Below are 27678 nucleotides of genomic sequence, written 5' to 3'. Positions count from 1 at the left end.
TGAGGGTCCGTAGACACAACCGATCAGTACCAAAATTACAAAGTGCCATAAAAGGAATCAGTAGAGCCTGGTGGAGCTAAAAGTTAAAAATTGAAGCAGTATATATATATATATATATATATATATATATATATATATATATATATATATATATATATATATATATATATATATATATATATATATATATATATATATATATATATATATATATATATATATATATATATATATATATATATATATATATATATATATATATATATATATATATATATATATATATATATATATATATATATATATATATATATATATATATATATATATATATATATATATATATATATATATATATATATATATATAAATAAAATAAAACCGTCGGTGAATGAGCGAATGAGTTTATCGCGGTATACCTATTGCACTCGCTGCCTTGCTGTCACTACTCCAAAACACGAAAAATCAAGTCTACAGTACTTCTTTGCCGCTTTTCTTTGAAATTATGTGTATATTTTGACGCTCTTATCGATTTCCACGAAATTAAAATATTATCACCAGAGATGGAGACGGAGAATTTTGCGACTCATCTTATCTCGGAATGGTTAGACATCGGATAAGCTTCTTTCGCGTGAGTGAGAGAGAATTACAATGCATGATATATATATATATATATATATATATATATATATATATATATATATATATATATATATATATATATATATATATATATATATATATATATATATATATATATATATATATATATATATATATATATATATATATATATATATATATATATATATATATATATATATATATATATATATATATATATATATATATATATATATATATTTTAGTTTATATCACTAATTAACTACATAGTGATAGAGTATCCAAGTTACAACAGATTTAATTTCGAGAAATGTACAAAATTCAATTTTTCGTGGTTAATAGCTGACAACAGTACGCTTAATCTCTAGTTACGCGGTCCTTATATAAAACTAATAGGCTTTTTAAAGCATTTATTTCTTTCTTGTCGGTGACATAATACGAAGCATGGTAACCACTGGAGCTTCGAAAGAAAGAGAAATGATGAAAGCCAACACATACGATGACACAACCTGACCCAGATAAAGTGTAGTCTGCAATTTAAGAATAAAACTGTGAAATTAAAAAAAAAAAAGAGAAAATTTGTCTTTATTTACCAAATTGTTAGTTGTCATGTGAATTGGTGAATCCGACTCCATTGCATAAATCCTGTTCACTATTGGATGCACCAAATAAGCGCAATATGTGACTCTAGAGAAAGGATAGAGTATGGGTGCCGAAAGAAGCTTATTCACCCAGCCTCCATAGCCCGTTGAGCAGGCAATTATAATCCAGGCACAAGCTGCCGCCCAAGCGGTGTGACTTAGGGAGCTATATGCCGCGGCAGCTATTTTCGTCAGGGTGGCATTGAAAAGCCCGAACAATAAATATAGAATCATTATAGTTGACGCAGTCCATCCTAGGGCTACCATAACCTGTAGAAAAATATTATTGGTAAGCTTTATATATATATATATATATATATATATATATATATATATATATATATATATATATATATATATATATATATATATATATATATATATATATATATATATATATATATATATATATATATATATATATATATATATATATATATATATATATATATATATATATATATATATATATATATAGGGTGTTTGGTTCATGGTTAAGAACCACTCGAGGGATGATTGACTGTCATATTTGGAGAAAAAAATCGTTCTACACATACCATGAAATCTCAACCGTAAGTTATTGAACTTTTTGTGTTAAAAACTTAGTTGTCTTAAAATAGCTCTAACTCAAAAAATATATTTTATATTTCAAATTTTTTAGATCCATTAGATAGGTGAGAAAATTTTCTACTGAAAAATGTCCTAAAATGTTTCAGCTAATGAGGTTAAGTAATCATTTCACAGTAATTTATTTAAAATTTAACAATTTTGATCGATTTTTCGTTCACTTCGCGAAAATCTTAATAGTTAACATCACTATTTTAATAATTCAAATTGTTAGTCTTGAAAAGTTGTTTAATTTGTTCTTTGACATGATACGCTTATCTTGTCTTGTTTTCATGTGTTTGGGTTATTGAACTTGGATATTTTATCTCATCTTCACTAATACTAGTTCTTATTGAAAAAGTATGGCACTTATTGTACTATTTCTTATTTTTATTCGAAAGCCAGGAAAACTTTGCAGAGAAAAATGTATCAATACCTTTCAGTTAAGTGAATTTAGTATTCTTTTAGAAGTTAATTAGTTTAAAGTTAGTGTTATTATTAGCAATTCCGTTATTTTCTTAAAATAGTAAATAATAAACTTCACCATTATTATCATGGAATTAATGCATCTCAGCAAGTTCTACAATTCATCCTTTGACTCCATTCAATTATCTCTTTTAGTTTCGAAGCAAAATCTTTTTTATCTTCTCGTTTCATATGCAAAAACAACGATTTCAAACCCACTGCATTTGTGATGAGGCCATCCTTTGTTAACTTTAAATTGCAGCGAAACGAAAAGCGATAGGGCTAAAGTGTCAAATAACAAGTTATAGAGAATCTTAAGGGGCACCAAATGAACAATAGTGACGATAAATTTAGTTGATTAATAATTAGAATAATTACAAAAATCCCCAAACGCAAATTTGGAGTTATTTTACTAGTAAAAAGTCATGCGGTACACTTAACTAAAAGATATCTGTACATATGTCGAAAGGAAATTTTCTCAGCTTTCTAATGAAGCCCTGATAATAGCGATATAAAGCATATTTTTTAGATTAGAGTCTTTTAAGCACTTGCAAGTCGGTTACAGGAAAAGTATAGTAATGAAATTACAAAGAAATGAGAAGGGATAGAAATATGACGTCCAAGAACAAATTATGAATCGTCCTAAAACCCAACTTTTGGATATTAGATATTGCTATAATCATAATTCATTATTTTGAGAAAATTAACAAAAACCTCATCAAAAACACTAACTTGTAACTACTTTACAACTAAAAGGTAATTAAAACTATTATCTGAAAGATATGAGGACATTATTCAATAGAAAATTTCCAATGGCACTCACCTTTCCAATGGCACTAAAAGATTTGAAATACGAGATATACTTTTTGAGTTAGAGGTGTTTTAAGGTCAACAAGTTTTTCACACAAAAAGTTGAATAACTGCAACGCACAGAGGAGTAATTGGGGTCGAATCCTGGCCAAAATTATTTGCTGCTGCAATTGTTGTTATTATGCCTTAATATGAACTAAAAATAGACAATTACTAGTTTTTGGAACAATTTGGCATCTACCCACCTACCAGTGCTGAGGCCAATTTTCTATATCCTTTCAAATACTAGTGATTTCTAGATGATTTTTGTGAATACATTTATTTTTCCAGTTGCATAAACATTTGATCAGTGGGAAAGGGAGAAGAAAAAGGACGCCTGTGCATATTTTCATAGAGATACATGTTGGCAAACATAATATTTGGCCCTACAGCATTTCGGTGTACCTCAAAATAATCAAAATTTCAATATTTTCAAATCTCTTCGGATTGGTGGATCGGACAAGATCGGAAGAGTTCGAATATTTTTTTGTATAGCTGAAATCTTGTATTGTAATACTGCTTCAGCAACTTTGCTGGATCTAGCCGTATAATGTAACTTTTTATAATTCAAATTTGGAATAGAATGTTAAAACAAGGTATTTTTTAAAGTTGGTGCAATACACAGCAAGTTTACTTTTTTTAGTTAGTTTTAAGCTGAAGTTAAACAAACGGTTGTGTTGAACTACGTTTGTAATAATATTATCTTATTTAATACAGTCATCATCACTAGAAAGCGATTTTGCTGAATATGTAACGAAAACGATTAAAATATCCCTTAAAATATCACCATTGGGCGTACATGCAAAAATTCTTTAACAATTTTTGATATACTCTTAATTTTGTTATACTCTTAATTTTGCCACGTTATACAGTAAATTCTTAGGTATGTAAAAAAAATATAACGAAACAAAAAAATCGAAAAAAAATATTTTGGTTTTGGCCAAGAATTTGTTCTAGTTCTATGCAACGGTTGATATTTAATGCTATGTGTGGAACGATTTTTTGCTCCAAATATGACAGTAAATCACCCCTCGAGAGATTCTTACTCATGAACCAAACACCCTGTATATATATATATATATATATATTATATATATATATATATATATATATATATATATATATATATATATATATATATATATATATATATATATATATATATATATATATATATATATATATATATATATATATATATATATATATATATATATATATATATATATATATTTATATATATATATATATATATATATATATATATATATATATATATATATATATATATATATATATATATATTATATATATATATATATATATATATATATATATATATATATATATATATATGGGGCATTCCACGCAAAATTTGCCACAAAAAAAATTTTGCCCAGATCATTTTTTTTTCTCGGTTTAGTAGTCAAAAATATTCGACACGTATTTGTTTATTTCAACATAGTAGGCAAGACTTTCGAGATTTTTTGTGTTTAATTTCACCATTTAAAAAAAACCTACTTTTTTCAATCGCTTGTACTGTCAAAAGTAAAGCAGGTACCAAAAAGTGCCCAAAACATGAAATGTGTGCCTTTTTCATAGCTTTCTGATGAAGTATATTAATACTTACTCAATGTATTGGTTTCATGGAAAATATTGAAAAGTTTTAAACATCGATTTTTTCAAACTTGCCATAGAAATTTGGGAGTGGGCAATTAAATACTTACGGAGATATGAATCTTTCAATTGCGCCTTGCGCGCGAAAAACGTACCGCCACGCACTTCGCTCGTACTCAGGTTTGACTGTATGAGATTTTACACACTACCGCGTTGTGTAAAACACACTTACAATTAACTTCATTATTTATTAGAAATTTATAAAAATAAACAATAATAATTATTCAACGGATTGACTTGATTTTTTATGAGGATGCATATGTCATCGACACATATGTCGATGACCCACGGAAAACTGAATAAAAAAAATTCTCTCATTATTTTTAAGAAAAATGAGTGAATTTTTCATAAAAATATCAGATTTTTCGAATTTTGTAAGCCTATTCAATATTCCAAAATTCAAATCATTTTATAATTTTTTTGTTAATCGAGTAAATAATAGTCCAAATTTTAAAAATCTTATTGAATTTCCTGTTTCAGTCAATTTTATCAAGAGTTATCATATTCCTCGACGTGGAAATGGTTGGACGTCTACTCTTGGAACGCTTGGAACATACACAGCTAATGCGTTATGTTTGTTTTAGATTATTATTGTTTTATACTCAATTTTGTAGTTGATTTTATAATATGAAACAATTGGGAATATCTTTGCATGAGATAATTTTTAAAATGATTAAAATATGATATTTGTATTCTGGCGATAAATGATTGCTGAAGAGAGATTCTTGCAGTTCTGCAAAAATGTTAAACGAATGCTTTTAAAGCTTCTGGCGCTTTTTTAATCTTGTTTTCAGTTTAGTTACCTATCGTTTCTACGTCGTACTCTTAATTCCATTCTTTTTGAAAACCTTGAATGTTTGCGAGGGATTCCATGAGAAACCGGCCGACCGCAAAATATGACCATCGTCGATTCGAACGAAACTTTGCAAGTGTGTTCACTGTATGAATCTCCATGATATTCTCTGGCAATTGGAATATTTTGACACAAGAGCAATTTTTCAAAAGGGCGTAAACGTTTCTACGTGTATGAATTTCAATTTTTTTTGTTCGATTACTATATTTTATACAGCAAAACTATCTAAGAACGAGTTACAGGGAATGAATACTTCTGTCTGAAAAAAATATACACTGAAAAAAATGTTGTGTCATTTTTCAAAAAAACAAAAATTTATGATAAAAATTTAAATGGCGAAAAAACTCATTTTTTTAATTTTTTATATTTTGTTACCAAAAACCTAAAGAGAAAAGAAACATTTTGAATGTGATTGCATGATGGAGAAAAAATCGATAAAAAATTTTTTCTAACAATAATTTCGCACATGTTTTTAAATTTCATACTAATTGACATATAAAATTGTAATTTTATTACAGAATATAATTCTAAGCACCATTTAAAATCAAAATGCATGTAACAAAAATCTTCCAAAATGCGATAGTTTTCGAGATATTTGAAATTTTTCTCCTTCAAAACAATTAATTCGTGTAATTATGCTCTTTTTAAAAGTTATTCGCGTTACCCCATCATAAAATGTGAAAAATTTAATGTTAATCGTTTTAAAGACGTAAAAGCAACTTTTTTAGTGTATTTGGATCATGGAGAAGCTTTCAATAAAAAAGTTTTCCTAACAACAACTTTTGACATATTTTTATAATTCTTACTATTTGCAGTCAAAAATACAATTTTCTTTTTGAATATGATTCTAAACGCCATTCTAAATCGAAATGCTCTTAACAAAAATTTTCTAAAATGTAGTAGTTCTCGAGATATTTTAACTTTTGTTTTAACAACATAATTATTTTGTTTTTTTGAAATTCATACATGTAGAAACGTTTACGCCCTTTTGAAAAGTTGCTCTTAAGTCAAAATAATTATATTACCTGTGGAAAATATTTAGTCTTCCATGACGGTGAAACGTGCAAAGTTTCATCGGAATCTAAGATGGTCGGTCACGATTTTAATGATTTTCGGACGGATCTTCGTGGAATTCCTCTTGCATTTATTTTTCTGATGGTGTTCGTCAACATTTTAAAAATGTGAAACGTTGTACTATTTTTTCACCACAAATCTGACTGCATTCACCCCACACAGTGACATTTTCGCACAAAATCCCATGGAAAAGGTGCTTGCGACGAAGCCATTATTTGTCGAGCCAGTTTATAAATGACCAATGATAATCAAATGTGGACCGCAACTGAGTCGTACGATGTGGCAAGGAAAGCTGCTTTGTCACGCAATGTTTCAAGTTCAAATCTCAGAATAACATAGAAAACGTGCCAATCGAACCAATTTCTTCTGATGCAAGAGCAGAGAAAAATCCACAGAATTGTTTCGAAAAATGCCATACCTGGACCACAATCATTTCACTATGTTGAGACGAACGTGGACTTCAAATTAAAACTGAAGATCTTTTCTTCCGGCGACACTTTTGAATGATTAAGACAAAATAAATCTGAAATTAAACATACATCTAAATGCAATAAAGAGTAAAATGTATCGCAAGTGTGTTTTACATAACGCGCTGGTGGGTAAAACTTCATACACCCAAGTCTCAGTACGAGCGAAGCGCGTGGCGGTACGTTTTTCGCGCGCAAGGCGCTATTGAAAAATTCATATCTCCGAAAGTATTTAATTTTTATGGCATCAAGAAAAATGATTTTCCTATTTACAATAAAAAAAGAAAAAAAATCATGTCCAAGTTTGAAAAAAATAGATTTGTTTTAAACTTTTCAATATTTTCCATGAAACCAATGCGTTGAGTAAGTATTAATATACTTAATCCGAAAGCTATGAAAAAGGCGCACATTTCATGTCTTGGGAACTTTTTGGTATCTTCTTTAGTTTTAACAGTACGAGTGATTGAAAAAAGTAGTTTTTTTTTTCAAATGGTGAAATTAAACACAAAAAATCTCGAAAGTCTCGCCTATGTTGAAATAAAAACATACGTGTCGAATATTTTTGACTACTAAACCGAGAAAAAAATTGATCGGGGCAAAAAAATTTTTTGTTGCAAATTTTGCGTGGAATGCCCCATATATATATATATATATATATATATATATATATATATATATATATATATATATATATATATATATATATATATATATATATATATATATATATATATATATATATATATATATATATATATATATATATATATATATATATATATATATATATATATATATATATATATATATATATATATATATATATATATATATATAGGGTGTTTGGTTCATGGTTAAGAATCTCTCGGGGGTGATATACTGCCATATTTTGAGAAAAAAATTGTTCTACACATACCATCAAATCTCAACCGTTACAGAGTTATTTTTACCATTTTTTTTTGTTAACCATTTTTGTTGACGACCTATTGAGTCAATTTGTCAACAGTTGTTTCGGCATTCAATTAGCAAGGGGCTGGAAGGTGAAGTATATTTTTCAATATTTAGAGTCATAGTACTCAAGGGAGAGCAAGGAGTTGAAGGGAGAAAGTTTAGAAAAGCGTGGAAGGATGATATATGCAAGCTTAGAGCTCACCGACGACTTAACTTTTTGTCTGCTACCGTAGGAGTCAGGGTCTTTTGGCATTAGAAATGCGAATCACCTGAGTCTACGGTATGTCCGGACAAGCGTAAAGTAACTTGTTACTTCATGCTGTCGGAACCGACTTCAACTCCTTGCTCTCCCTTGAGTACTAACTATGGCTCTAAATATTGAAAAATATACTTCACCTTCCAGCCCCTTGCTAATTGAATGCCGAAACAACCGTTACAGAGTTATTGAACTTTTTGTGTAAAAAATTTATTTGTCTTAAAATACCTCTAACTTTAAAAGTATACTTTGTATTTTAAATATTTCAGTTCCATTCGAAAGGTGAGAAAATTTCAAATTGGATGGTGTTCTCATATCTTTTAAGTAATTAGCTTTAATTACCTTTTAGCTGTAAAGTAGTTAAAAGTTAGTGTTTTTGAGGAGGTTTTTGCTAATTTTCTCGAAATAATGAAGTATGATTATAGCAATATCCATTATCCAAAAGTTGGGTTTTAGGACGATTCATAATTTGTTCTTGGACGTCATATTTCTATCCCTTCTCATTTCTTTGTAATTTCATTACTATACTTTTCCTGTAACCGACTTGAAAGTGCTTAAAAGACTCTAAGCTAAAAAATATGCTTTATATCGTTATTTACAAGATTTCATTGGAAAGCTGAGAAAATGTCCTATCAGTGTATGTACAAATATCTTTTAGTTAAGTGTACTAAATGGTTTATTACTAACGAAATAACTCAAAATTTGTGTTTTTTGGAGAGCTTTTTAATTATTCTAATTATTAATCAACAAAATTTATCGTTACTATTGTTCATTTGATGCTCCTTAATGTTCTCTATAACTTTTTATTTGACACTTTGTCTATATCTCTTTTCATTTAGCTGCTATTTAATAGTTAACACAGCATGCGCTCGCCCCAAATGTAGTGGGTTCGAAATCGTTATTTTTGCATATGAAACGATGTGATAAAAACGATTTTGCGTCGAAACCAAAAGAGATAATTGAATGGAGTCAAAGAAAGAACTGTAGAACCTGCTGAGATGCATTATTTCCATGATAATAATGGTGATGTTTATTATTTACTATTTTAAGAAAATTAACGAAAATGCTAATAATAGCTCTAACTTTAAACTAATTTAATTTTAGAAGATTACTAAATTCGGGTATTAATACATTTTTCACTGTAAAATTTTCCTGGCTTCGAATAAAAAGAAAAAAAAAAAGTACAATAAATGCCATAATTTTTCAATTAGAGCTGGTACTAGTGAAAATGAGATAAAAATATCCAAGTTGAATAACCAAAAATCATGAAAATAAGAAAAGGTAAGTGTATCATGTCAAAGAACGAATTAAGCAGCTCATCAAGGCTAACAATCTGAATTATTAAAATGATGAGGTTAACTATTACGATTTTCAAGAAATGAACGAAAAATCGTTTAAAATTGTTTAATTTTCAATAAATTACTTTGAAAAGGCTACTTAAACTCATTAGCTGAAACATGTGAGGACATCACTCCATGCTGTTCTCACCTTTCGAATGGAACTAAAACATTTAAAATACAAAGTATACTTTTAAAGTTAGAGGTATTTTAAGACAAATAAGTTTTTTACACAAAAAGTTCAATAACTCTGTAACGGATGAGATTTGATGGTATGTGTAGAACATTTTTTCCAAATATGGCAGCATATCACTTTCGAGAGATTCTTAACCATGAACCAAACACCCTTTATATATATATATATATATATATATATATATATATATATATATATATATATATATATATATATATATATATATATATATATATATATATATATATATATATATATATATATATATATATATATATATATATATATATATATATATATATATATATATATATATATATATATATATATATATATATATATATATATATATATATATATATATATATTACAGTGGGGCAAAATGATCGTTTTTTCAGCACAGCACTTTTTTGGTTCCTTTTGGGGTCCAAAACAACTGTGCAAAATTTGAGGTCGATTGGTGTTGACCCGGCGTAGCGCATTGCGTTTGAAATTTGTATGGAGATTAGTATGGGAAAACCTACATTTTTGCATTTTTAATTCTACAGACTACAATTCTTCCTGTAGTATGCCAACAAATAGATAAGTAGTGTAGTCCAGGATATTCTGAACAACTTTGCCAAAGGATGTATGGTGTTAGAATGTCTCTAAGCCAAGTTATAGCTGTTCAAAGTTCAATACATCGAATTAAATGTCAAAAATCATTTTTATTGCCAACACTGCGGGTGTACCAATGGAATTTCATATAGAATTCCAAAATAACATTATATATTTTAGATTTACCACATTGGTATGTTTGGATGAATTATTCAAAAGCCTTAGCTCAATTTCATGAGGTAGTTGAGCAATACGGCGTAGTGAGGGGTGAGGGGGGGGGACTTTAATATGTAGAAATTCGAACTGAAATGTTGTCGAGTTAGAATATTCAGATGAATTATTTCAAAATATTTACACATTGTCCTACGCATAATAGTAACGATGAAATAAAACATACTGTATCTCTTTGCCTTGACTTTTATCAATAGAAGTTATGTTACAGACTGAATTAACTGATGTCGAGTTGATATGTCAGAGGATTATATTTCGGTATAATACGCATGATTTGATAGCATGCTCATTTCTATGCCGTTCGATCACGAGGCGTGAAGCTAATTTCTGGATTTCAACATGAAATCCTTGAGATCCCTACATCAATTTTTGCTTCAGGTGATCGAACAGCATCGAAATGAGCATCCCATCAAATCATAGTGCGTATTAAACTGAAATATAATCAATGCAATCCTCTGACATATCAACTCGACATCAGTTGATTCAGTCTGTAACGTAACTTCTATTGATAAAAGTCAAGACAAAGGGATACAGTATGTTTTATTTCATCGTTACTATTATGCCTAGTACAATGTGTAAATATTTTGAAATAATTCATTTGAACATTCCAACTCGACAACATTTCAGTTCGAATTTCTACATATTAAAGACTCCCCCCCCCTCACCCCTCATTAAGCCCTATTGCTCAACTACCTCATGAAATTAATCTAAGGCTTTTGAATAATTCATCAAAACATACCAATGTGGTAAATCTAAAATATATAATGTTATTTTGGAATGCCATATGAAATACCATTGGTACACCCGCAGTGTTGTCAATAAAACTGATTTTTGGCATTTAATTCGATGTATTGAACTTTGAACAGCTATAACTTGGCTTAGAGACATTCTAACACCATACATCCTTCGGCAAAGTTGTTCAGCATATCTTGGACTATACTTCTATCTATTTGTTGGCATACTACAGGAAGAATTGTAGTCTGTAGAATTAAAAATGCAAAAATGTAGGTTTTCCCATACTAATCTCCACACAAACTTCAAACGCAATGCGCTACGCCGGGTCAGCACCAATCGACTCCAAATTTTGCACAGTTGTTTTGGACCCCAAAACGAACCAAAAAAGTACTGTGCTCGGTTGATGTGGCTGATGTGGCTATGATTACGTTTTTCCATATAACAATGCCCCACCCTAATATATATATATATATATATATATATATATATATATATATATATATATATATATATATATATATATATATATATATATATATATATATATATATATATATATATATATATATATATATATATATATATATATATATATATATATATATATATATATATATATATATATATATATATATATATATATATATATATATATATATATATATATATATATATATATATATATATATATATATATATATATATATATATATATATATCACGGTGTTCCTAAAACCGTTATTAACAAAAAAATGACCATAAATTTGTCATACGGCATTCGAAAGATACAGTATCCAAGCATCTTCTCAGTGAATTTCAAAATGATCCATCGAGGGATTCGAGAGAAATTGCAATTTGAAGTTTTATGACACGTTTCATAAGGCTACCAGCAAACACCCACGGGTTTGGTCCTATCTCTACAAACAATTTTTTTGTCTACTTATTTAGTACATGGCATTCGAAAGGTATAGTAATCAAGTATATCTCCTGCAAGTTTAGAAAATATTTCATTAACGAAATCGAAATTTATAACGGTTTGGATGTGGTATGCGGTCATAGATGGGTTTTCTACCAGACTTCAAGCGTGAATCCATGTTTGTCCATTGACTATTTAGATCGTTTATACGTGTCGCGGTTTTTAAAGGAAAACCTGACCATTTAATCACATAAATATAATGAACAAAAGGTGTTATTTATATGGTACACTGAAAAAATATGAAAATAGGGTTGTCTACCAAACGTTAAATATAATGTGTAAATTAAAAAAAATGGATAAAAGTCGGAATGTTTACTTCAAAAGGCCATATTTCAATGGTTTGTTGACCGATTCTAATTATTTTTTCATTATTGAACAAGTAGACGTTTCATCGTTAATTTTCATCAAGAAGAATATAAAATAGAATTGCCTACTTCAAAAAATAGACAACATAATTATCCTCAATTATATGTATTATCACTATTTAGTGAATATCTTTGTATTAAAAACGATGACCTATACATAAGTTGAATGCAACGAACGCAAACTACAAATGATGGAAAAATAAAACCATAAATTCAAAAAATATGAAGGTATTTGCTGATTCAGATCAATTTATGTTATGATACGGTTTTTGTTGGAAATTTTGTACAATCGCTGGTTGGGTTGACAGATGTTAAAACTGGTCAAAGGGGATGTTATTAGTACAAGTTCATCTGCTCATATCTCTAACTATTGTCAGTTTTATTGTCGAATTGAACTTATCATGAGAATTTGACATTCAGATGTTTATACAGCAATTGCAATCAACTAGTATATAAAAATGGATAGGCAGCTATTTTTAAGACTATAATACATATAGTTGAGATCAACTATATCGCCTGTAGATGACTCTGTTTTATATTCTTCTTAATGTAAATTAACAATGAAACGTTTACCTGTTCAATAATGAAAAAAATAATTAGAATCGATAGATATGGCCTTTTGAAGTAAACATTCCAACTTTCATTCATTTTTTTAGTTTTCGCATTATATTTAACGTTTGGTAGACAACCCTATTTTCATATTTTTTCAGTGCACCATATAAATAACACCTTTTGTACATTATATTTATGTAATTAAATGGTAAGGTTTTCCTTTAAAACCGCGACACGTATAAACGATCTAAATAGTCAATGGACAAACATGGATTCACGCTTGAAGTCTGGTAGAAAACCCATCTATGACCGCATACCACATCCAAACCGTTATAAATTTCGATTCCGTCAATGAAATATTTTCAAACTTGCAGGAGATATACTTGATTACTATATCTTTCGAATGCCATGTACTAAATAAGTAAACAAAAAAATTGTTTGTAGAGATAGGACCAAACCCGTGGGTGTTTGCTGGTAGCCTTATGAAACGTGTCATAAAACTTCAAATTGCAATTTCTCTCGAATCCCTCGATGGATCATTTTGAAATTCACTGAGAAGATGCTTAGATACTGTATCTTTCGAATGCCGTATGACAAATTTATGGTAATTTTTTTTGTTAATAACGGTTTTAGGAACACCGTGATATATGTATATATATATATATATATATATATATATATATATATATATATATATATATATATATATATATATATATATATATATATATATATATATATATATATATATATATATATATATGCTAATTTACATTTGAATACTACGCAAACCACACAATTAAAAGTATTTACCTTTGACATACTAATTTTACAGTTGGTTTTAAATAAAACCCAACCAACACACATTCCTACAAGGTAAGGCCCAAGTCGCGTCCATGGTTTGTCGTATATTTTGTCGAATAGTGCAAACGGATCGTCGGCATTCGGCATATGGTTATTCGAAAATGCTATGTATGCGGTAGTGGCCCACGATGAAATCATGAAAACTACTAGCATTCCAGCGGCAAATTTGAGATGTCTCACACCTATAATCAGGATAATTGCTCCGATGATATAAAACTGAGTGTCGTCTGATAAGTACCAACTCCAGAGCATGCACTAAAAACGTAGAAAATTTTTAATTAAAAATTCTTAAGTTAAGCATAAGTATTTTATTTATAGCAATATTTCGTACAAGAGTATAAAATTTCGCAGATGGTTGAATCTCTAAACATAGGATTAACATGTGTTTTATTGTACAGTAGCATTCTGTTTTTGGCAGCAATCTTATTTTTTTCAGTTGCCTAAACCGGAACCGTGCCAAAAATGGAACTTTATTTTTAAAATTGTATTTTTAATTTGCGGCTTCAAAAATGCTACAAGGATTTTTAATCATATAATAATAGGCGAATTGGAATGAGGTGAAAGAAAAAAATAAGCAAATGCAATTTTATTTAATTTTTTATCTAATTTAGTCGTTGTCCAGTAGAATTCTCACTATCTTCGCCTAATTCTCCAGTGCCATGCCCCTTATAACGGAGGTGTAAAATATATTTTAATTCGAATCGCTTTTATTTGACCCACTGCACAGTGAGAAAAAATAGACCCAAAAAAGGTTGGGTGTCGTTTACCAGGAAAGATTTTTCTTATGTAAAAAGGTCTGAAAAATTGATTGCTAGTGTTTACAACGACCGCACGGTACGCTATCATATCCGTTTTGCCCCAATTCCCACTTTCGTTTGAGTTTATGTTCAAACTAAATATAGAACTCGGAATAAAGTTGAAAACGGCTGACAAAGATTAGTATTTCTTATGTGTAACTTCCGGGAAATCGACTGAAGATAGTTCAAATGACCGTACGAAACGTGTTTACCCGTTTTACCCCAATTTTTCACATTATGTATGTGTGAAGTTATACCTTACTCATCATTTCAGCAAGAGGCTAGAAGCGGCTCACCAAAGTAGTTTCTTTTATGTAAAACCGATTTAATCCACCTAGCAGTGAGATGAGATATTTCTTACACATTTCACTATTGGATTAGTTTGCAGAACTCACGAGAAGTAGGCACCCAACTAGAGGTGGAATGAAACTAGTTCATAGTCTTGCACGAATAAAATCTCGAATAAACTGAATAAATAATAGAAATCAACAAAACGACCGAAATAAAAAAGTAAAGCAAAAAATGAAATAATAGGTTTTAAATTCATAAAATGAGTAGAAAAATTAATGTAAATCAAAATTATAATATATACGAACCAAATTAGATTAGGTTATTAAATAAAAATTAAGATTATATTTAGAAATAGTTATAAGATAAATAGAATAAATTGACTCATACTAACAAATTGAATGAAATAAAACGAATGACCGAACATGAAATGCATAAAATTAAAGATATGAATAAAATGAATCAAATGAATCAAATGAATCAAATGAATCAAATGAATCAAATGAATCAAATGAACCAAACGAACCAAATGAATCAAATGAATCAAATGAATCAAATGAATCAAATGAATAAAATGAATAAAATTAATCAAATGAATCAAATGAATCAAATGAATCAAATGAATCAAATGAATTAAATGAATCAAATGAATTAAATGAATCAAATGAATTAAATGAATCAAATGAATCAAATGAATCAAATGAATCACATGAATCAAATGAATCAAATTAATCAAATTAATCAAATGAATCAAATGAATCAAATGAATCAAATGAATCAATTGAATCAAATTAATCAAATTAATCAAATGAATCAAATGAATCAAAAGAATCAAATGAATCACACGAATCAAATGAATCAAATGAATCAAATGAATCAAATGAATCAAATGAATCAAATGAATCAAATGAATCAAATGAATCAAATGAATCAAATGAATCAAATGAATCAAATGAATCAAATGAATCAAATGAATCAAATGAATCAAATGAATCAAATGAATCAAATGAATCAAATGAATCAAATGAATCAAATGAATCAAATGAATCAAATGAATCAAATGAATCAAATGAATCAAATGAATCAAATGAATCAAATGAATCAAATGAATCAAATGAATCAAATGAATCAAATGAATCAAATGAATCAAATGAATCAAATGAATCAAATGAATCAAATGAATCAAATGAATCAAATGAATCAAATGAATCAAATGAATCAAATGAATCAAATGAATCAAATGAATCAAATGAATCAAATGAATCAAATGAATCAAATGAATCAAATGAATCAAATGAATCAAATGAATCAAATGAATCAAATGAATCAAATGAATCAAATGAATCAAATGAATCAAATGAATCAAATGAATCAAATGAATCAAATGAATCAAATGAATCAAATGAATCAAACGAATCAAATGAATCAAATGAATCAAATGAATCAAATGAATCAAATGAATCAAATGAATCAAATGAATCAAATGAATCAAATGAATCAAATGAATCAAATGAATCAAATGAATCAAATGAATCAAATGAATCAAATGAATCAAATGAATCAAATGAATCAAATGAATCAAATGAATCAAATGAATCAAATGAATCAAATGAATCAAATGAATCAAATGAATCAAATGAATCAAATGAATCAAATGAATCAAATGAATCAAATGAATCAAATGAATCAAATGAATCAAATGAATCAAATGAATCAAATGAATCAAATGAATCAAATGAATCAAATGAATCAAATGAATCAAATGAATCAAATGAATCAACTGAATCAAATGAATCAAATGAATCAAATGAATCAAATGAATCAAATGAATCAAATGAATCAAATGAATCAAATGAATCAAATGAATCAAATGAATCAACTGAATCAACGGAATCAAATGAATCAAATGAATCAACTGAATCAACTGAATCAACTGAATCATCTGAATCAACTGAATCAACTGAATCAACTGAATCAACTGAATCAACTGAATCAACTGAATCAACTGAATCAACTGAATCAAATGAATCAACTGAATCAACTGAATCAAATGAATCAAATGAATCAAATGAATCAACTGAATCAACTGAATTAAATGAATCAAATGAATCAAATGAATCAAATGAATCAAATGAATCAAATGAATCAAATAAATCAAATAAATCAAATGAATTAAATTAATCAAATTAATCAAATTAATCAAATGAATCAAATGAATCAAATGAATCAAATGAATCAAATGAATCAAATGAATCAAATGAATCAAATGAATTAAATGAATAAAATTGATTTAATTCATCCAGTGAATACAATGAATCAAATTAATGAAATGGATAAAATGAATAAAAAGAATGGATGAACAAAATGAATAAAGTAAAAAATAAATGAAATACATAAATAAAACAAACGAATCAAATAAACAAAATGAGCTGAAGTGATAAAATGAATAAAAAGAAGAAAATGAGCAGAATGCATTGATTAAAATGAAAAATTGAACAATGGTTAAAGGTTATTAATTAATGTAAAGAAATAAATTGAATCATATAAATTATTTGGATGAAATGATTAAAACTGAAAAATTAGTCAGACTATTAAAATGAAGAAACTGATCAAAATGAATAAACTGGGAAAATGAATAAAATGCATACAATTAAAACGATGAATAAAATAAGTTAAATGAATGATATTAATAAAATGCACAAAAAGAGTAAACTGATCAGAGTGACTCCAAAGAATGAAACGAATAAAATAAGTAAAAGGAACGCAGATGAACAAAACAAATAAAAAGATGCAGAATGAAATAATTAATTAAAATGAAATTGTCATATATTTGAAGCTAAAAACATTTTTGAATAAAGAAAATGAATAAACCGGATTGTACGAATTTGAGAACCATTGCATCAGAAAGTTTTGAAATCCTTTTGAAAATCCCATCTTCTGAGAAAAGGCTAATAAATATGCAATGGACTTTCTAGGGCTTCCATCTTTTTTTGGTTTTATTCTTTTCGTTTTCATGCTTCTTTACTTGACGGCGTCGTTTTAAGATTATCTGGTGTTTCTACTTTATTGTTGGACCTTCATTAGTTATCAGGAACCTGGAACCACAGAGAACAGACATCCATGATCGAACAAAAATATTTAAAAAACTAGTGTAAACATTTGAATTAATGTACGATAAACACTAGCGCCGCCAAACCAACCTATCCCAACTATCTGTCCAATCGATTCCGGAACCGGTTCGAAATCCTGGATGGATTCAGCATGGAATCTAGCTCAAAGAAAACAACCGATTCCGACTCTATCGGTTGACGCATTTGAGCTGGAATTCATGCTGGAAGTCCGAATCGGTTCCGGACTAGTTTGACTGGGTAGAGGAATAACCGCTGTCAATTCTATCGCACTCAGCCACAAAAAAACATGACGACAGTAGCGCACCTGGTTTAGATATCCAAACTACCTTCGAAACCGTTAGAGATTTTACACAAGTTGAATGCTGAAGATGGAAGTCTGTTCTCTATGCCGGAACGTTCAATTTGCTTTGGAATTCGAAGTTTTTGGTTTTTGGTCGCATATTCCCTAAAAAAAAGATTTATGTACAGAATAGAATTTAATGCTTTAGTATTTTAACGCGCAATTGAATATAGTATAGTGAGACAAGGTCACATGTGCTTTCAAGCCCCTTGAACAGAGAACGACAGGGAGAATGCGATTCGTGAATGAGACAGGTAGATATTTCAAAGTTTTTATTTGCATTTAAGTAAATAGTGTGAAATGTCTAGGCTATGTCGATAGCATGAAAGCCGTGCATTCATTTGATTGCAATGCATTCTCTTTCCATTCATCCTTATAGCTTTCATATTGTTTCGTTCGGAATTCTCGTATAGGAAATATTGATAAATAAGTCCTATACAGACCAATACTGTAAAAAAGAAATGGTTCAAACTACTCAGTATATCCAGATATGGACGACGATAAGTTACAAGACACATTGTAGTTGCATCCCCCATCGAGAGTGGGTACTTTGGGAGACTTCTTTTCCTGGATCTAATTTGTGGATATGTTTGGTCTTTGATCCGTTATTTTTCATGAAAGTTCGTACCAATACAACGAATGCGCAGCTGATACAACTCATGGTTCATTCGCCTGCGCCACGTTCCGTCTTCCATCTGCACGCCACCATAGATGGTACACAACACCTTTCGTTCGAAAACTCCAAGGGCGCGTTGGTCCTCCACGAGCATAGTCCAGGTCTCGTGGCCGTAGAGGACCACCGATCTAATCAGCGTCTTGTAGATAATCAACTTCGTGCGGCGGCGAATTTTGTTCGACCGGAGCGTCCTCCGGAGTCCAAAGTAGGCACGATTTTCCGCCAAGATCCGTCTCTGAATTTCTCTGCTGTTATCATTGTCGTCGGTTACCAGTGAGCCCAAATACAATTATTCGTCGAGGTGAGGGAGGGTGGTAGGTTCACATTGTCGTCTCTAGAACCTCTTCCTCTCATGTATTTTGTCTTCGAAACGTTGATGACAAGTCCAATCCTGCTGGCTTCAGTTTTCAGTCTTTGAGCATATGTTTCATTCAAAATTCAATAGAGATACGAATAGTTTATATATCGCACGTGGAATGCCTCTTTTGAAAATTTTCATCGTCAAACTTTCATATTACCCAGTAAAGCCAAATATTTTTCTGATATAGCTATGAATTTCCCTAATTATAGTGTAGATACAGGCTTTGAATACAATTGAATTAAAGTTGAGTTGATGTAGCAGCAGACAAAAAATAGTTTTGTTTTCTCAAACCTTCGCAATTACAATTAATAAATATTTCAAATTGGCAGAAGAAATTATCACACAACTTAGAAATAGCTAGATAGATGCGATAGAAGAGAGACAGAGAGAGAAAGAGAGAGAGAAAGAGAGAGAGAGAGAGAGAGAGAGAGAGAGAGAGAGAGAGAGAGAGAGAGAGAGAGAGAGAGAGATGGGAAGCGTGTGAGGAATGGCAAATGATGGTTAATGCAGTGACATTATTTTTATAGGTATATTATTATGATATATTGATTTGTTACATTCTTATCATAAATAATGTAAGTAGTAATTTTTGCGCCATAACCAGTATAACCTAAATCTTGCAAAAGAGCTATATTTTCGCTAGATTTTTGGGCTTCAAACATACAGTTGCTTTCGATGATGCCACGAGTATAATTATATGAATTTTTTTTATCTCACTACTAGGTGAATTACTTGTTGATCTGTGTATTGATATACCATCAAACATTTACCTCATGATTGAACGCAATGCCTAATTCAAGGGATAAATACAAGAACTCACTGTTTCTTCATCAACACATTATTTTGTTTTTGAAGTGAACTTATATATTGATTTTTAAGAAATAGTTAATTTATTATAAAGGTAATTCACAAAATGTTCTCAACATCGAATTCCTTGAATCACGTAGATGTGTTTTCATACCCCGATATTCAAAATCTGTTTAGCTTTGCCCCTAAAACACCAGTAAAGCAATACTCTGTATGAAACAATCTCATTTTTAGTTAGTGGAAATTGGTAAGCGAGGAATAAAAATACAAAATGTTTAATATCTCCGCCGCTCGTGCACGGATTTATACAATCTATAGCTTATTAGAAAGGTATTTTACAAGCTTTCTATTTATGTGCTGTTTGTGGGACAATGTTGTATTGTTCGAAAGTTATTTGCAAAAAACCTGCTGTGTTTTGACAAAATCGCCCATATGTCAGAAAGTAAACAACATATCGGATATCAAAAATAATAGTGTCAAATGGCAACGTTATGCCTTTCATTTGATTAAGATCGGTTCAGCCATTGCTGAGATAATTACATGACATTTTGTACATACATACATACACACATACACACACACATACCTACATTGTCTCAATTTGTCGAGCTGAGTCGATTGGTATATGAGACTCGGCCCTCCGGGCCTCGGAAAAAGTTTTCAAAGTTTGAGCGAATCCTATACATTTCTTTTGTAAGAAATGTAAAACGCTTTTAATCCACCTAACAGTGTGATGAGACATTTCTTATAATTCTTATCACTCTCTTCGGATATTATATCGATTGAGAACACGTAGAACTTGATTTTCCGCGATGTTTTTGATAACACATACTATATAGGACAGTGGCAGAACTCAGAGAAGCGCTCAAATCAGCATAGGACAACATTAGTCGGTTCCGACAGCAGGAAGTAACAAGTTACTTTACGCTTGTTCGGACATGCCTCAGACTCAGGTGATTCGCATTTCTAATGCCAAAAGACCCTGACCACTACGGCAGCAGACAAAGGGTTAAGTCGCCGGTGAGCTCTAAGCTTGCATATATGATCCTTCCACGCTTTTCTAAACTTTCTCCTTTCAACACCTTGCTCTCCCTTGAGTACTATGACTCTAAATATTGAAAAATATACTTCACCTTCCAGTCCCTTGCTAATTAAATGCCGAAAAAACTGTTGACAAGACAACATTAGTGCTAGAAATTTCAAAGGCTAAACCAAATGAATGTAAAAGCGGGAAAATGGCCCTTAAAATGGACAGGAAAATGAATTATTACTAATGATCTGCTAATAACATATCCAAGTTAATGCATTATCTAGGGAAAACTGAACTCTCCTAATGTGCTGAGCCAAAAAAATCAATTTTTTTAAACAACAAAATTTCCAACGCGACTGTGAACACATAACTGAAATTGCAGCTCTTGATATCACGCTACCTCTGAAGTGCATGCGAGCATAGTGCAAACTTTACTTCGATATCATCTGTTTTTCAAAAGCGACTTCCCAGTAGCATCCTTGATTTGCATTATTATCGGTAATCCAAATGCCATAGAACTTTTCTTTTCCCCAAACCTTTTCGACAACCTTCCGTCACTATTGCGTCAGTGTATTGGGTGCACTCTGATCTGAAAATCTAGGGCACCAGCGGGTCTCATTTAGAGCCTTTTGCGCGATTTTCGGCAGATTAAATCTGCAAAGAAAACTATAACATAACTTCTATCCCTTAATTTTCAGTTCTGCAAATTGAAAGACCGTGCTCACCGTAAGGCATGAAAAATAAACTGCGTTGTGGAGCGACGGCCACTACTCCGTTTATTAAAAAATAAAACAATTAAAAAATTTCAAATACTTTATAATGTTTACAATATTATTAGGGAAAGTTGTTTAATAAGCTTTTGTAATATTGAATAGGAAAAAAGCTGTATTTTCTCAATCTGCAACTCATAAATCCTCAAGTATACCTATCAATTAACTTTTTACATTTATTATAAAAGAAATGTATAGAATTCGCTCAAACTTCTTTTCCGAGGCACGGAGGGCCGAATCTTAAATACCAAACGACTCAGCTCGACGATTTGGGCCAATGTCTGTGTGAGTGTGTCTGTGTGTGTAACGGACAAATTCTCATTCGTGTTTCTCAGCAATGGCTGAACCGATCTTATCCAAACCAATTTTAAATGAAAGAACTATTAAACAGTAAGAACGCTATTAATTTGTTTTTGATTCTGATGGTTATTTTCCAAGATATGAATGTTTAAATGTGTAAAAATGGCGTTTTTGGAGTTTTTTTTAATATCTGCCGAAATTGACAACATAGATTAACAATTTATATATTTTTAGGCAGCTTATACGAATACCATTCGAACAAGCTATAGCTTGTTGAAATCTGACTATTATCAAAAAAAAATATTTAACATTAAATGCGGACGAAAGATTTTTATCATTTCCCATTGCCAGAAATATGAGCAAAAACATGTAATCTATTATTAACGCCAAAACGGCTTATTTTAGGTCAATAGTATCTTCGGAGAATATAATGCAGGCAATATGCCCTTTCTTTTGGTATTGTGCTTTTGCTGATTAATCCTCCTATGAGTGAGATATTTTCACAAATTTTCTTGGAAGTGATTATATCGAAATGATGTCTTCAGCAAATTTGTAGCTCTTACTTTTGCGAATAACTTTACTGAAGACTTCAAATATCTATTTTGAATACTTTAAAAGTTATAGCTTGTTGTTTGTGGATTACCCTTTATCGCCTATTTATTGTTCAATATAGTAATAATCCATTTAAATAAGCCAAATATTATTACGATAAAACGAATTTTGTATTTCATTTTTCTATCTACAACCGCTAGAAATAATCACCGAGCACTTCCAAATTGTCTGGAAGGAACTTGATAACTTATCAGTACAAAAATGTTCATTTGTGCGAACCTTCTGACTGCAATTTTTCTAACTTTTAACCATCGGATCGATCTGAAACATATCGGAAAATAAAAAGCGAAATAAATAACTCCAAGCAACGGCGTAGCCAAGAGAAGGTTTTGGGGTTTAACGCCATACAACCCCCCCCCCCCCCGACAAAAAAATTGGATTGAAGTTGAAAATTTATTGATGCTGATTTATTTCAACATTACAATAACAATTATCTGATCCGTACATTGATAACCTGTTATTGTAAACATCATGAGAACTTTTGATAAATTGTCGGAATGGGGTCCTGATATGTAACTTGATTTCACAGTTGTCTAATAGCATCAATATCAAATAACTGCCTGAAAACATTCCAATACAAAAATCCAGAGTTCTGTAATTAATCATAATCCTCAGATTTCTTTTCAAATTGAGCTCGCTTTTGTAGAGATGTACTGTAATAAAGGTCTTTATTTAATAGAAAGCGAGGTTAAAATTGATTTAATGTCTATGAAACATAGAACTGCTCACCAAAAAAATGCATAACTTTCAACATTTGCTAAAAATGTTTTTGCCTTTCTCATTCACTCTAAAATTCGTCAATCTAATCCCGACCCGGAGGGCCGAGTGTCATATGCCAATCGACTCAGTTCGTCGAGATCGGAAAATGTCTGTGTGTATGTGGAAAAAATGTGACCTCGGTTTCTTAGAGATGGCTGGACCGATTTGCACAAAATTAGCCTCAAATGAAAGGTACAACCTTCCCATCGGCTGTAATTGAATTTTTTATTGATTGGACTTCCGGTTCCGGAGTTACGAGTTGAAGAGATCAATCACACAGCAAATTCCCATATAAACTGAAATGAAAAATTTTCAAAATCGAATTTGTATTTTTGATGCCAAATGACTTTAAAATGCATGAAACATTGAGATTTGATGTAAACTCGAAAAATTAATGTTTGACAAAAATTGACTTTTTTGGGCTTTGGTACAATTTTGCCTTTCTCATATAGAAAGGTTATGCAATCACTCTAAAAATCGTCAATCATACCGGCCCGGAGGGAGTATGCAATGAATGGTTGCTACTTTAAAATTAAAACTAGTTTAAAATTTCTTAACAAGTTGAAAATTTTCGGCAGGACCCGGACCTCCCGGATCTTCCTCCATGATCCGCCGCTGGTTTAGTGCGATGTTTCAGTATCACATAGTATCTCAAGATCGTGGCTGTCGATCCATTGTATGTACGTGCAAATCGTACTGAACATGTAATATTCATTTCCACCATTGTATTGAACATAACCAGCCATGAAATCGTAGTCTGGACAAATGAGAAAAGCACAATTGCATTACTAGGTGGATTAAATCAGGTTTTTATTTTGGGAATGCGTCGAGTTGAGACGAAAACGTAATATGATTAATAACGAGGATAACACTTTCTGAATTATTTTCGTATTTTTTTAGGATTATCAAGCTAATACCAGCTGTAAATAGTAACAATGATCGCTATTGAAAAAACCCGGACGAAATCGTTGGTGTGAAACGGTAGTTATTGTAAAAAAACGTAAGGGCGATACTTCAATGCTGATAGGTGGGACCGAAAATGTAAACAATCGCCAAAGCGGCGATACTAGCATTTTGTCAACTTCAATAGCAAAAACAAATTTTAATTTAATAATTTCAAATACTTTATGAAGTTTTGGGTTTCGATCACTGAATCATGCAATCTAGGATGTAAAAAACACAATAGTTATTAAATAGGAAATAAAACCAAGTCTGGAAATAATCTCTGTTGATTTTCTTTGAATGGTGTCACTGGTAGTATCGCTTTTTTAAAGGACAAGCGTTGATTTCTTAGTTCTCAGTCGCGTTGGAAATTGGAGTAAAGTATAAACTTCAAATCGATTCAAAAAAATTTCGATTTTTTTTTTGCTCAGTGTAATATATAACCCCTTTAGGAAAATTCAGTTTTCCCACCACAATGATTGAGGATTGAGGAATTTAGATATTTTAGTAACAGAGCATTAGCAATAATTCGTTTGTATGTCTATTTTATGGGCCATTTTTCCCTTTCCCATTGATTTGGTTTGTGATTTCTAGCACTGATGTTGTCCTATGCTCATTTGAGCGATTCTTTGAGTCCTGCCACTATCCCATGTAGGGTTACTGCTCCCTAATTCATCTTAGCACCTCTATTCATCCCACCCTTTTCAACACATTAGTTAGAGCAGTATCTGCTATCTCTATTCAACGCATTAGCTCAAATGGTGAGATGAATAAGGGTACGTTGTAATCAACTTTTCGCTTCGCTCAACTGTGAGCTTGTTACATTTTCCAGGCAAAAATGTTAACTGTACTGCTTCTTGGAAACGAAGCAAAGATAATGATACCTATTTGAGCGCAATCCTTTCGCACTAAGTCGAGTTATCAACGAAATAGTGTGACATACTGACTAATGAGATGAATAAGGGCTCGTCTACCCTAGTATGTGTTATCAAAAACATCGCGAAGCACCAAGTTCGAAATGCTCTCAAACGATATAATATCCGAAGAGAGTGATAAGAGTTATAAGAAATGTCCCATCACACTGTTAGGTGGATTAAAAGCGTTTTTCCAGTAGAATTCTCACAATCTTCGCGCAATTCTCCAGTGCCATGCCCCTTATTACGAAGGTGTAAAATATATTTTAATTCGAATCGCTGCACAGTGAGAAAAAATAGACCCAAAAAAGGTTGGGTGTCGTTTACCAGGAAAGATTTTTCTTATGTAAAAAGGTCTGAAAAATTGATTGCTAGTGTTTACAACGACCGGACGGTACGCTATCATGTCCGTTTTGCCCCAATTCCCACTTTCGTTTGAGTTTATGTTCAAACTGAATATAGAACTCGGAAGAAAGTTAAAAACGGCTGACAAAAATTAGTGTTTCTTATGTGTAACTACCGGGAAATCGACTGAAGATAGTTCGAATGACCGTACGAAACGTGTTTACCCGTTTTACCCCAATTTTTCACATAATGTATGTGTGAAGTTATACCTTACTCATCATTTCAGCAATAGGCTGGAAGCAGCTCACCAAAGTAGTTTCTTTTATGTAAAACGCTTTTAATCCACCTAACAGTGTGATGAGACATTTCTTATAATTCTTATCACTCTCTTCGGATATTATATCGATTGAGAACACGTAGAACTTGATTTTCCGCGATGTTTTGGATAACACATACTATATAGGACAGCGGCAGAACTCAGAGAAGCGCTCAAATCAGCATAGGACAACATCAGTGCTAGAAATTTCAAAAGCTAAACCAAATGAATGTAAAAGCGGGAAAATGGCCCTTAAAATGAATTATTACTAATGTTCTGCTAATAACATATCCAAGTTAATGCATTATCTAGGGAAAACTGAACTCTCCTAATGTACTGAGCCAAAAAAATCAATTTTTTAAACAACAAAATTTCCAACGCGACTGTGAACACATAACTGAAATTGTAGCTCTTGATATCACGCTACCTCTGAAGTGCATGCGAGCATGGTGCAAACTTTACTTCGATATCATCTGTTTTCCAAAAGCGACTTCCCAGTAGCATCCTTGATTTGCATTATTATCGCTAATCCTATAGCCATAGAACTTTTCTTTTCTCCAGACCTTTTCGACCCGGGTTAAATATGCGAAGAAAACTAAAACATAACTTCTATCCCTTAATTTTCAGTTTTGCAAATTGAAAGACCATGCTCACCGTAAGGCATGAAAAATAAACTGCGTTGTGGAGCGACGGCCACTACTCCGTTTATTAAAAAATAAAACAATTAAAAAATTTCAAATACTTTATAATGCTTACAATATTATTAGGGAAAGTTATTTAATAAGCTTTTGCAATATTGTGTAGGAAAAAGCCTGAAATTTTTGTATTTTCTCAATCTGCATCTCATAAATCCTCAAGTATACCTACCAATTAATTTGGGATACCCTTTTAACATTTAACTATCGCTTGAATGGGAATAGGTTCGCCAAATATTGGAAGATGTCGACAAAATAGCCTCTTCAAAACTATCAAAA

General features: G+C 30.7%; 1 protein-coding gene across 7 annotated transcripts in view; it reads right to left on the bottom strand.

Moving 5' to 3' along the window:
* Positions 1 to 909: 909 nt before the first annotated feature.
* LOC131678512 (nose resistant to fluoxetine protein 6) overlaps positions 910 to 27678 on the bottom strand; it is a 1156332-nt gene continuing 1129563 nt past the window's right edge. For all 7 annotated transcript variants that reach the window (XM_058958712.1, XM_058958713.1, XM_058958711.1 and 4 more), the window contains 3 exons: positions 14266 to 14571; positions 1218 to 1535; positions 910 to 1154 (listed from right to left, as the gene is read on the bottom strand). In XM_058958712.1, the coding sequence (XP_058814695.1) occupies positions 1035 to 1154; positions 1218 to 1535; positions 14266 to 14571 (744 nt within the window). In that variant the 3' untranslated portion in view covers positions 910 to 1034. The remainder of the gene's footprint in view (positions 1155 to 1217; positions 1536 to 14265; positions 14572 to 27678) is intronic.

The sequence above is a fragment of the Topomyia yanbarensis genome, chromosome 2, assembly GCF_030247195.1.
Source record: "Topomyia yanbarensis strain Yona2022 chromosome 2, ASM3024719v1, whole genome shotgun sequence".
Lineage (NCBI taxonomy): Eukaryota > Metazoa > Arthropoda > Insecta > Diptera > Culicidae > Topomyia > Topomyia yanbarensis.
Note: the sequence above shows the minus strand (reverse complement) of the source record. Positions and strands in the feature narration are given on the sequence as shown.